This window comes from Scyliorhinus torazame, chromosome 16, assembly GCF_047496885.1.
Source record: "Scyliorhinus torazame isolate Kashiwa2021f chromosome 16, sScyTor2.1, whole genome shotgun sequence".
Taxonomy (NCBI): Eukaryota; Metazoa; Chordata; class Chondrichthyes; order Carcharhiniformes; family Scyliorhinidae; genus Scyliorhinus; species Scyliorhinus torazame.
The window spans coordinates 141,788,419-141,801,797 of NC_092722.1; the positions used below are offsets into that span (position 1 = coordinate 141,788,419).

Sequence of the window (13,379 nt, forward strand, 5' to 3'; positions counted from 1 at the left end):
AACAAGCCTGAGGACTGCTCATTCTACAGTATGCCCACCCCACTCGTTTGATTGCCAGCAGAACCATTGTCACACCTTATTGGAATCAGCCTCATTGTTTAGTAGAAGGCACGTTTCTTATCCAGTTAACAAAGCTGTCAGTGGATTTTCCATGGACATTCTTTTCATAAATCAAAATGTAAATATACTGGGTGCGATTTAGCAGACTCAAGATAAAGTTCTCTGAATGGCATGTTTAGCGGGGAGTTTCTTGATGGCTTCAGCGCTGAGAAACATCCCGCTATCCAACGGCACTTTGCCTTATTTTGTAGCCTTGGGGACTTTATCCCCGCCGAGGTCGCACTTAAAGGAGTTGCCAGGAGGAAAGGCTACTCGTAGATCAGGGCGCCATGTTGTCTGGCAACCCTGATCTCTCCACCCCTCCGTTTTAGGCTCCCCCACGCTCTTTTGACGCCCTTCACCTCCTTCTAATTGGCAAAACACCCTCGGGCCCGGGCCCAACCCCTGGCAGTGCCAATCTGGCACCTGGACACCCTGGCACTTCTAGCCTGACACCCTGTCAGTGCCCTGGAACCTTGGGCTGCGCCAGGGATGACTTGCGTGAGTTTTGCGCCCGACTCGGAACCCGATTTGGGGTTTGCGCACGATTCACACATTGCACCTGGATCCGGGCTGGGTGCAACGGGGTGCCTGAATCGCACTCAATACCTAGTCAATAATGAAGATTTCCAGAAAATAAGGGATCTCACCTTGTGAGCTTGATCCATGGCCTGTTTCCTGTAGTCCAATTCCTCGTCCAAATAGCCCTTCTGTTTACTGAACAGCTCCTGTGAACAGAAGGATAAATCATTAAGGAGTCATGACATCTTTTGTGTGGAACTTCAATATTACTGGTATTGCTTGTGCTTACTGCTTACCTTTTCGTTTTCAATGTCATTCATTTTTTGCTGTAGCGCAGATTCTGTCACCTCAATTTGCCGCAACCACTGGAAGTTGAATGAAAAAATCAAACATCCTCAAACAGAATTTAACAAGCAGTGAGAATTATTTCTAAATATCTTGAAGTATTTTCATACAGGACTCTATTTGGGTAAGAATTTTGGTTCACTAGTGATGGATCAGTATCAATGAATTACAAGATACTTTTCCAACTTGGAATTGCCTCTCATTTAAATGCATACGCAACATAAAGCTTAGCCACCAAAGTTTCAATCTGACAGGTGGTGCCCTGTGTATTTTCCAATGGCCGAGGGGGCCCCCATTAGCTTATGGCCAACTCTTCCTATCTCGCCAATGTCTAAGGGATTTTGCATGCTCCACACCCTCCTCACCGCGGGGGTTACATTGGTGGGGCTGGAAAATCCTGCCGTCAGGAAAGGTGTCAAAATTCTGGCTTATGTCTAATATTTCCTCCCAGCTAACGTAAATGGATTCAAATCCAAGTGCGTAGGTCTTTGAGAAATATGGTGCATGCACGCATAGGTGGCACTGTGCCAGGAGGACACATTTAAAATTTGGAATTAATTTGAAGAAGAAAAAGAAAATTATACTTCAATTAATTTTCTCCTTCAAGCAAATTCTTTCCTTTGATTTCACTCTCATATAATCATACAGTACAAAAGAAGCCCTTTGGCCCATTAAGCCTGCACTGACAAAAAACAACTCTAAATCTACACTAATCACACTTCCCAGCACTTGGCCTTGAATGTTAAAACATTTCAAGTGCACATCCAAGTACTTTATAAAGTTTGTGAGGTTTCCTGTCTCAACTACCATCCTAACCAGTGCATTGCAGATCCCCACCACCCTCTGGGAGAAAGATGTTTTCCTCAAATCCCTACTAAACCATCTGTCTTTCATCTTAAAATTATGGCCCCTCATTCTTGACCCTTCAACTAATGGTAACAGCTGCTTTTTACCCACCCTGACAATGCCCTTCATCGTCTTATATACCTCAATCAGTTAATCAGATCCCCTCTCGGCATTCTCTGCTCCAAAGAAAACAACCCCAGCTTATCCAGTCTCTCTTAATAGCTTCATTGTCCTCCTACCTTTCTAATACCCCCATGTACTTTTCCTACTTGATTCTGATGTCCCAAAGTGAATTAGCCATTTGATTTTGCCATTGTATGTTGTAATCAATTGGATAAATTGGCAAAGAGCTGTTACATCTGATTTTTGCGCAGTTCACAACCAAGCAGCTTTACAACTGAGTTTTGGACTGACACTGGAAGTGTCTGGCAGTGTGAGGTTAATCACATTAAAATTAACACTGATTATGTTATTTAGATAGTCACATAATTTCCTGGACTTGCTTATCTACCAGCCCAAATAAAATGGTCATAAAGGATTAGTTGATGAGACAGTTCATTTAAAAAAAGTTATACTTCAAAACACTTGAAACAGAAGAGGAACAGTATTCTCCTGTGCTGTATGATTCCATATGAGGATTTGTAACAGTGCAGCCATTTCTGAACTTTTCTCCTGATTCTATTTGTTTCTTTCCAGTTTCCGCTTGGGAGATCTTGTCAGATATTCTGGCTTTGCTATTTTGCTGGCAAAATATTGCAACAATGGGTTTCCCTCAGGGAATATTGCTTCAGGTTCTCTTGAAGAAAAACAGGGGAATTGGGACAAAAAAGCCAAGGACATTAGCCTGCACCTGAGGTAAACCGTTATCACCCGCTGTATCTCTCATCCATGTTTACAGTCAGAGGCCTGCCTACCTAGCACAGCAGAGGTGGCTCATTCAGCAGATAAATAAAGTAACATTTTCTAAAGAGCAACGGTCAAGTGCGCCCTCTAATCACCTTGCTCACATTTCTTCCAGAAATGATTTCAGGGCCAGCATGGGTTCGGAGTTAACCCACACTTTGAAAGTAAAGCTAACTGCAAAATCAGGCAAGGCCAGCACAAAATGCTGGATATGTGTTAATTGCACAGTCCAGTTGCCCATATGACAGCTGTTTACCGTCTGTAAATTTAACTGCAGAGCTTGCATTTTACCAGCTTGATCGCCACACTTCAACAAAATAACCCACATTTCAAATTCATTCTGAGGCATCTTTCGAAATGTTGGCCGAATTTCTTTTGTTTTGTTTTTTAACATCAACTCACTACACATGCTCATTACTGATGAATCTTTGTCCCGCTCAAAGTGTTCAACTCTTCGCTGTCCAGAAGGAAAGTTTCAGGTTAGCATGCACAATAAAAAAATAAAAACCTTACCTTTTCCGCCAACGTCAAAACTGTTCGAGCCTGAATCACAATCACTTGTTCCTCATTGGTTAAATTCTAATTAACAGGTAATAAATAAAGAACAAGTTAAAAATAAAATATTCCTATATTTTCTTCACCCCCTTAACTAATTCATGCTTCTTTCCTCCCTCCATGCCAGTGATCTCTTTTTTGTCTCCTAAAGGCAGTTAGTCATGCAGCCAAACAGACCATAACCCAGCTTGTACTGGGACAGGTACGAACTCGGCATCCACTGCAATTATTGCAGATGGTGGGGAAATCCCGCAGAAATGAAAGAGGTGGATCCACAGCTCTGTAGATGATTAATGTGTCTGATTTCAATCAGTACTTGTCACTTGTAATGAGACAAATAAATTGAACTTCTGTCTGTATGATCAGTTGCCCCTTACAATTACATTTAAATAAAAGGTGATCAGAACAAAGCTTTTTGCATTAATTTGGAAGACAATTTATTTATTTTGAATAAAATACCATCTGTGTGTGATTAAAGTCAGTCGGCCGTGACGACTTAAGGAAAGTGGTCTCGCTCTACTGGTTTCTCCAGGCAACTGCTGATGAAGGGCAGAAGTGGGAGTGATCAAAGAACCCCCATCATTTGCACCTATACCTGATTCCTCTCAGCAAGTGAGAATTCTAAATCGCTTATTGTAGAATTTGGTTACTTGTTGGGGACAAATTTTCTCTGCATTGACTTCTCAGTATTTCAATTTTCAGAGTGCAAGTCAGTGGGAAAATGGACTAAGGCCCATTATGCCAGGCCTCCATTGTGCTGGTATTTTTGGTCACAGTATTTTTGATCACATCGCATCAGGAGGTACAGTAAATACATTTTGCCTGTTTTCAATATATTCAATAAAGGAGCATTTATATATTCACGGTTCCTTTGCGGTGACATTTATGAGGGCTTTGCTCGAGATATTTTTCCTGGGACAGCATCTCAGATGACAACACAAATAATTAACTTTGAGCAAATGAGTCATATTTCTTGTCACTGCATTTCACCTATTGGGTAAGTCACGTGTTCTTTTATGAACATCCACCACATTAGAAGGCGGTTGAGTTCAACTCTGTAAGGTGGTTCAAATATAAAGTTTATAAGATTGTAACGCTTTGATAATGTCTTTTATTTTCAGATAAAATGGAGAATGACAAGGGAAGTCATGGAACGTTCACCGAATTCTGTTGACAAAGTGCCTGGGTGGCTTGGTTGCTATGGGGGCAAAATAAGTCTTTATCGAGAGATTTGCTGAGAATATGTAGGATGCTCGCATGAGAAGACAATAGCAAGAGCATCTGTGCTGATGATGGGTAGACTGTTCGTCTCCAAGTCTCACAAGGTGCTGTTAGGAATGTCAGGTTTTATAAATTGTTACACATTAGCCTTTTTAAATTTAAAGCTAGAATGGATTTCAGAGCTGAGAGATACCTAATTAGCGCCTCTACCTGGATACAAGGCCAATGTGATTTGTGTTGCCATGGAGATGGGCTTTGGGAAGGGAGAAGTCCATTGGAAGCCATTGTAGGATCAGGTTGCAGGTTTTCCTAAGATATTCCTGAAGCGCACAGACCAGTCAGTCTGTAAGAATCTGAAGGAAAGAGGTAGAGCAGAGACATAGAGGCAGCCAGTCTTTATTGTTCACCACACAGAATGCGGGTGGAAACATGCACAAAGATTGAGGAGATCAAGTTCATGATGATTTTAATGAGGCTAGGGAGCAACCTCCAGGGTAACCCTCACAGCTAAAGTCAGTACAGGGATTAGAAGTTATCGGGATGCAAAAGGGAAAAACAAACTAATCAATCGAGAACTGAAAACAGTGTTGAGCTGGTTCTCGGATAAATAAATGTCCACTTAAGGGATAGAGTAGAACCATGGAGATTGATTTTTGGTCATTTTAAAATTGAAAAGGTTCCTTTTGTGGAATTTAGAGTATAAGTTTCCAACTGAATAGTGTTTAAACAATGTTGTTGTTAGTTTGTTTATTACAATAAAGCTCTTAAAACTTGAAATCTTCTCATATGACCCTTCCTGACAGTCACTGGAAATTCAAATATCTTGTTAAAAATTATCAGTCTCCACAAGGATCAACTCAAAGGCAATAGCTCAGGTTATAAACAGTCAACCGTAATTATTAGGGATGAAATGGATGCGTGAACAATAGTAATGACATAGGATAGATTTTTTTCATCGATTTCATAGAATTTACAGTGCAGAAGGAGGCCATTCGGCCCATCGAGTCTGCACCGGCCCTTGGAAAGAGCACCCCATCCAAGCCCACACCTCCACCCTATCCCCATAACCCAGTAACCCAATCTAACCTTTTTGGACACTAAGGGCGATTTAGCATGGCCAATCCTATAGACTCACACAGGTAGAGATAGAGCAGGAGATTGGGGGGGGAGGAGTTCTTTTTGTGGTCCATGTTTCCCGGAACATTGTGGGATTTAGACTCTAGGGACTATTTTTAAAGGGCGGCATGGTAACACAATGATTAGCACTGCTGCTTCACAGCGACAGGGTTCCAGATTCAATTCCTGGCTTGGGTCACTGTGTGTGCGGAGTCTGCATGTTCTCCCCGTATCTGCGTGGGTTTCCTCCGGGTGCTCCAGTTTCCTCCCACAAGTCCCGAAAGACGGGCTGTTAGGTAATTTGGACATTCAGAATTCTCCCTCTGTGTACCCGAACAGGTGCCGGAATGCGGTCACTAGGGGATTTTCACAGTAACTTAATTGCAGTGTTAATGTAAGCCTACCTGTGACAATAATAAAGATTATTACTATTATAAAGCCAACTTGATTGGCAGATTATATTCCCTGTTGGGCAGGGAACTCTGCAGCAGATGCCAAGGCCAAGATAGGTTTCCTGCTGCTAGGGTAGAGAGTGTGGAGGGGGATTGTGGGGAGGGGGAGGGGGGCAGCTGGGTATTGGAGGGTCTGGTGATGATTGCGTGATGTGGGAGACAGATTGGAGCAGAGGCATGGACGTGGATCAGTGCCATCCTGGGTGGATGAGGTCCGATTGCAGGATGGGCGATTCTGATCACAGGGAGGGGTAACAGGTGGATGGGGAGCAAGCACCCGTCACTTCTTAGCACTGCTGGGAAAGCATTTAACTCTTCTATGCAACAGTCCTTGCTTCCCTTTAGCTCCTGGATTTACTGAGGCCAGAGGTAACTTTAAAATTGAGCTAAAGTCTGGGGCATGCGGCGTCATTAAAATATTTCTGTAAGCAACCAGTCTCTTATTTGTAAACCCATTGTGTTTAATGGTATACAGCTTGTGGGAATGAACTGCGTGGGGATCTACTTGTGCTGATAAATAGGAATCGACTGAAACCGTGGTTGTTGGGTTAGGAGGCACATGTTTGCAATGTGCTGCTCTGTAAATAAAAGCCTATAAATGTGTATAAATATCGGCTCTCATTCTATCCTTCACCACCAAGCTTTCAGGATTGTAGCACCACCTTCCAGGAGTGGCTTGGCTGACCTTCCTCCCGCAATCTGACCTCTGTTAAAATTGCGTGTGGGTGGTTCAACCAGACGTGGGTTCAGGTTTGAGATTTTAAAAATATTTACATCCCATCCAACTCAAACCCACCTGTTTCTGGGGTTAATATTTGTTTCAATAGCAAAATGTAGCTTACATCAATCTCAGATTGCCTTGCATACCAATAGCTAATATGGAGAAACTGATGATCAACTATCAATAATTTTCCATCTATTAAAATGAACGGATGTAAAAACATGGAGAACCATCTCTAAGTTGCTAAAATATATACACATTCCAACAACACACTGAGGAAGCAAGGCACTGCGTTAATATACATATAGCCGGCAGCGGGATTCTCCGTTCCCGCAGCTGGCCAATGGGGTTTCCCATTGTGGCCGCCCTACGGCGTCAGGAAACGACTGAGCATTGGTGCGCTGCCGGCGAAGCAGAGGATCCCGCTGACAGAGAATCCCACAGATGGTCCTTTTTCTTAAAGGCCAGTATTTAGATATCCCTGGGTTTGGGACATAGTTTAAATAGTTACATTGTGGGTAATTATAGGGGCATTGGTGAGGTTGTTTTCTGTAGGTTCACAGTTCCTTACAAATACCATTTCATGCCTTTTAGAGAAGGATAGGTGAAACTTTGCAATGAATTGTGGCGGTTGCATGCATGACTTTTTATTTATATAGATAGATTGTAAGGTATATAATAGTTTCCTAAAACAGGTGTGGGAATAGCAATGAACAATTAATCCCTGCTCATTTCTTACAATGCAGGCAGCACACAGACTTTGGATTGCCTATGCATTGAATGATAGTAGCGTGTAGCCCAGTTTTAAAAAGTGTTCAATGATTGTACACCTTAGCAAGAGATCCAAACTGCTGTGAGGCTAATACCAATTAAGGATATCCTGCAACTCGGAAAGTGGGCATGCACTCTGGTTGGAACAAGATTTGGAAATAGCTGGGGAAGAGTGTCTGACCTGCAAGAAGGGTGAATAGGGTGCAACAGGAGAGCAAGTGCTCCAAGGTTCTCATAAGTTGCCCTCGAGGCCTTGGTACAGGAGATGTGGGGAGGGGGGCGGGGGGGCTGCTGGGGGGGGGGGGGGGGGGGGGGACCATACGGCTATTGGGACAAGGTATCTGTTATGGTCATTGTCAGCAGTGTAGCCCTGCCTGAGGACGTGGATGCAGTCCTGCAAGAAGTTCAATGACTGTGACTTCACATGAATGGTAAAACTAATCTATATCCTTCTAGCTGTACCACTGGACTTGAACACTGGTCTTCACCCACCTACCAACAATATCTATCAATCATGACTCATACATAACTTCAGCTCACCTTCGCACACTTAGTACTGCTGTAAGCTTAACATCCACATCTCACAGTTTGCACACACATCCAGCTATTCAACCTTGACAGCCACATCAGCCAAACAAATGCTGCTACACTCATTGGCACACTTCTCACTCCCCTGCAGGACAAAGTGGTGCATTATCAGAAGCAGCATCATCTAAAAACTCACCATTCCTGGAGCGGCATGACCGAGGCTGTGGCTAATGGTGGGGCTGAAAACATAGGTGGCAGCATGCTCATCCCAATCTGCCTTCTCAAATCCCATTTGCCCCTCCTGCACAATCATTTCTGATTTATAATCTGCAGACGGTGTAAACAAGCACCTCTTGCCTTCCCCCCACCTTCCCTCAACATAACACTATCCTTATGTCTTTCTCCTTTCAAATACTCAAGGATACAACCTGACCAGGCAGTGGTGGAAGAGCAAGAGGTGGAGGAGCAGGAAGACAGTTATGAAGAAGAAGCAACTTCACTTGCTCTCACAATCACTGCCACCACTCACTGACACTGTGCTTGTTACAGAGAGTAAATTAGAGCTGGGATCTGCATGGGGTAAGACACCGGTCATGAGTAGCTTGCAACCAGTGCAGGGCATAAAGATAGTGTAGGAGTCGGTTAGCCCAATCTGCAACCGCCCAGGCTGAGATAGTTGTGATGAATGTAAGAAATTGCCATGTTTCATATTTTATGTTTTTTTAGTAATGTTATTAAAACCTTGGTTAAGATGCATATAGACAGTATGGCTGCTAGAGTCATGGTTAAGGTGTCATAAAAGTGAGATAATCATTGATTTGCAGGTGGAGGCCTGGATTCTCTGTTTGGAAGACTATGGACTGGATTAACCGTTGCCCGACGCCAATATTGTAATCGCCGATCAGGCGGAGAATTCCTTCTGATGCTCAAATCGTGGGTGGCGCCAGTTTGACTCCGGTTTTCTATCCTCCGCCCTCTCCGATATGGCATCATCGCATCGTGCGCCATTGGAACGCCATTGGCACGTCACCTGAAGGCCTGCCCTGATGCTCCACCCCGATGAGCCGAGTTCCTGACTACACGGTTGATGTTTGGTCTCAGTGATCGGGAATCCGGCATGGCGGCTGTGGACTGTGTCCAGCGCAGCCACAGTTGGTCGGGAGGCGTGCTGCTGGTCGGGGGAGGTGGGGGCTTCTGCGAGGGTTGGGGGGACTGGTGGAGGTGACCAAGGGGTGGCCAGGAGGTCAGTATTTCGCAGGTCAGGGTTCGCGCACGGCCGGCGCCATATCTTATGGCGCGACCGCTGCAGCTCGGCACCTTGCACATTCGTGGCCACGGACCCGGCTGTTCTCCAGTCGTTTTTGTTGTGGGAGCCGGAGTTTTACCCGCATGGCTGCTCGCCCCTCACCGGTCGCAGGATCGGTGCAAGATAGGCTCCGATTTTGGCATCATAAAACGCCACAGTTCCCACGCTGGCGTCGACACTTAGCCTCCAAATCGTTTAATCGTCATTTTATGCATGGCAAGGAATACGAGGGATTCCCAAGGAAATCCCGCTATTCATTCACCATTTTGAGCAGACACCCCCGGATTCGCAAAGGAGCTCCCCACACCCCGCAGCGCGGATCAGCCCCCCGGCTTTCCCGCATCGCGATTCAGCCCCCCGCCTACGGATTTTTTGGAATCCCCCCTTTCCTCATATGGGGACCCTCCCAGAACTCTTGGATAGGGGAACACCCCAGAGACCTCCTCAATAGGGGAAGTTGCTTGAGATCTCTTGAATTGGGGGACCCCCCACAGAGATCCTCTGAATAAAGGAATCCCCCAATAAAGGACCCTCCCCACAGATATACCCTAAATAAAAGAATCCCCCACAGAGACCCTCTAACTCAAATAGAGGTAAGTGCTGCCAATTTCCAGGTCAGCATTCAAGCGTGAAGAGGGTGATTGGAATGCACCTAACTATCTTTGATGTAGTTGATGTTTCTAAACATTGTGGTTACAGCTCTTAGAGTTTACGGAACATGAATGAAGCAAAGCTGACACCTGTGTTTGTGGAAGCTGGCAATCACAGCCCACTAGGAGAAATGAATGAATGCCTTGCAACTAAAGGATCTGAGGAGTTTAAACACAGTGCAAACCCCACACTGACAGTCACCCAAGGCCAGATTGAACCCTGGTCCCTGGCACTGTGAGGCAGCACTGCTAACCACTGTGCCAACGTGTGATTCGCATCCATGTGATTCCCGACCTGGAGGACTGGAGAATCTGGCGCTGGGTCAACTAGGTGGATGCAATTGGATCATTGGGATCCATTTGCATCCATTAGCATCCCACCACTTGCGTGCGCACTGGAATCCCGATCCTGCTAACAGCGGGGGGGCGGAGCATAGCAGTTGGTTTGGGACCCTGCGCGAACCTTGATTCCGGCCGGAAGCCCGTTCACCGCGTTGCCAACGTCATGGGGCAGAAAATCTAGCCTGAAGTGTTCTGCTAATAGATCTTGAATACCATTTACTTGTTCACAGATAGCTGACTAATAGAATATTGTTTACTTTTGAAGGGCCCCTGAGGTGCAGATAATTTATGAGAGGTATTACATTTGGTCTTGGCTGAACAAGCCAAGTGACATCTTGGAAGAAGAAACAAAAGGATCCCTCATGCTTTGAGTACAGAAGATGTAGCTAATGGGAGGAGCCATCACTGTCTGAAGAATCAGTTTCTCCCAGAACTTTAATCTGAATATAGATGTTTCAGTTTGGCCCTGAAAGGTTCTCTCTCCAAAGATTCTGCACAGAGAAAAGCAAGTAAAACCATGGTTGTTAACTGTATTCGTTAATGGTATTTAATATATATTGGTTTGCTTAATTGGAATATTGTGTCTGGTTTACGAAGAATGTTAAGGTTTACACTTGTACTTAAGAATTGTTGTAATGTTAACTGTAAAGCTATTTCTTTGTTGCTAATGTGGTTAATTCTGTGTTTAAATTAAAGTTTGTTTTAACGTAAATGTATTGGTCAGTGTTATCACTCCTGTGGTGCAGTAACATTTCCTCACAGTTTTACAAATTGCAAATAGTTGGGTTGTTGTCTGGGATTCCAACATAATTCAATCCAAACCTGGGTCATCTTGGACAAGAGTTGTTTGCGAATATCCTCTCAATGTTATCCGCAGTCATATAGAATCCTTCTACTCAGTAACCTGTACCCAACCAAAGGCACAGAAGATGATCTGGATATGGCTTCATGCTGAGAGCCCTTCTTCTCCTCATCCTTTGCCCCTTTCAGCAGCTTGCCCTCCTCTGAACCGCCTCTGCTCATTCTCCCTGCCATAATGCAGGCCAAGCATATGCAAACTTGTGCACTTATATCTGGGAGAAAATGGTCTGAGCAGAATTCCTGAAGTCAGCACAAGTCACTACTCATTTTAGCAACTTTAAGAGACAGTATACACCACCAAACTCTTCCAGTAGAAATCAATCAGCAACTAACCTGAAAGTAGTTGATTCCTTTAAATAGTACTGGGTGGGGGTCCTTCCTGCTGCTGAACACATGTTCAGCTGTGCAAAGTTAAGAAAGGGTGTCAGTTGCAGCATTGAGGTTAAAATGCACTGTTGGCATCAAATCAGCCAACTATTGGCTGATAACCAAATATTGACTGACGTCACAATTTGCCTACTTTCTGGTGCACGCTCTTTGCGCCCATGTTAACACACTCGCCAAAATAGTGTCCCATGAAGTTGGTACCAGAAGTCTGTGCGTGCACTGTGGGTACCATTTTGGAACTGAAACAGCACCTGTAGCACCAGAAATAGGGCACTTCGCAACTGGGATTTGTGGCCTAAGAATTTGCTGCTACAACCTACAACGTTGATTAATACTGATTCTAAAATTCTCCCTGGCATCCTCCACTGACAGGCTAAAAAATAGATAGGAAATCATGCATGATCAAAAAGGCAACATACACTTACGGCGTTATCTCCTAAAATATCCAGCTGTTTCATGAGGTCTGCTATTGTAATGTCCTGGCAAAACAGGAGAAAGATTTGAAAAGATATGTCTCAAGGATGTTAAAAACACTGTTGCATTGTTATGGTGACTTTAAACGGTGTTGATCAGGGAAATGTGTAAGAGGTGGCACCTACTGATACACCTTCTGCCTCACAGTAGACTTGGAGAGGGCTGGTCTCCTCTGGAAACGGAATGTGATGAAAGTTAATGGCAGGTGATCGACGTTCTCGTTCCTGAAAGAAAAAAAAATTTTGAGGAAAACAAATGTTTGTTTTTAATTAAAAAAATAAATCCCAATGGTGGAAAGGAAGTTTCAGAGTTTTTGATAAAGGAATGGCCCTTCTTGGGAGTGTGGTGGGTGGGTGGCTATTCAGAAGGGTGGGTGGAAGAGGGGAGGTGAGTTAAAGCGGTTGGATGGATGAGGAGGTGAATTGGGAGATGGCCTGCACCTGATCCTACACCAGTGATTAAAAGCTCTAAGCAGACTGGTGTAATTTCTGGGGGGCTCATCTAAGCCCAAGTCTCCAATGATGGGGTTAATGCTGGAGGCATCCTGTCAGGGTTCCGGGTAGGGTATCAAATTCCAGGACAATGTTACAATTTTGATGTATATAATTCATGCCAGAGGAAATCTTCACAAATGAATTTACAATATTGCTACTTATCATGATCAGAGTAATTCTTCTCCACTCTGCATATCAAACGAATAATTCTAATCAACGAAAAGGGAAATGTTCAAAAAACTTCAAACTTGTCTTACTTCAAGTTCGAGAATACGAAATTCTAAAAGCTCATTTTGGTCTTTCACGTCCTGTACATCATGCCTAAGGCGATTTTCTTCATTTTCCATTTGGCGGATCTGTGAAAATAAAAATACAACAATCATTTTAACTCTTGTTCCCTGTAAATGCAATAAGGATGCGTTGATCCTGAAGCATGTTGTAAGAAAAAGTGGATATTTTGGTGATAAAGTGACGTTTATTGTCTTCATCGCATTTGAAGAAAAAAATACCTTTTCAAGTAGTTCTTGGTTCCAGCGATAAAGTGCTTGTTTCTCCTCGATCCATTTCATGTCCTTAGAAATAGAAAGGACAACGTTTGATTTCAGACAAATAGTTTTCAACATGCATGCGGACCATAATCCAAACAATAACAAGTATGGTTTGTAAAGTAAATTAAGTAAATGGTTTGTATGCTGCTTTTAAATATCAAAATGAGTAGTTTTGTTCACTACTGTTTCTAGTCTGGGTTTTCTGATGTTTCTCTGCCGTTGTCTCTCCTCTTCCTCT

The 13,379-nt window shown here is 43.8% G+C and overlaps 1 protein-coding gene across 1 annotated transcript in view; it reads right to left on the reverse strand.

Moving 5' to 3' along the window:
• Nucleotides 1–13,379, reverse strand: part of jakmip3 (Janus kinase and microtubule interacting protein 3) — a 569,034-nt gene that overhangs the window by 196,525 nt on the left and 359,130 nt on the right. The window contains exons 13-19 of the mRNA XM_072479157.1: nucleotides 13,103–13,165; nucleotides 12,851–12,949; nucleotides 12,225–12,323; nucleotides 12,051–12,104; nucleotides 3,229–3,294; nucleotides 918–986; nucleotides 750–827 (exon numbers count right to left, since the gene is read on the reverse strand). Of these exons, the coding sequence (XP_072335258.1) occupies nucleotides 750–827; nucleotides 918–986; nucleotides 3,229–3,294; nucleotides 12,051–12,104; nucleotides 12,225–12,323; nucleotides 12,851–12,949; nucleotides 13,103–13,165 (528 nt within the window). The remainder of the gene's footprint in view (nucleotides 1–749; nucleotides 828–917; nucleotides 987–3,228; nucleotides 3,295–12,050; nucleotides 12,105–12,224; nucleotides 12,324–12,850; nucleotides 12,950–13,102; nucleotides 13,166–13,379) is intronic.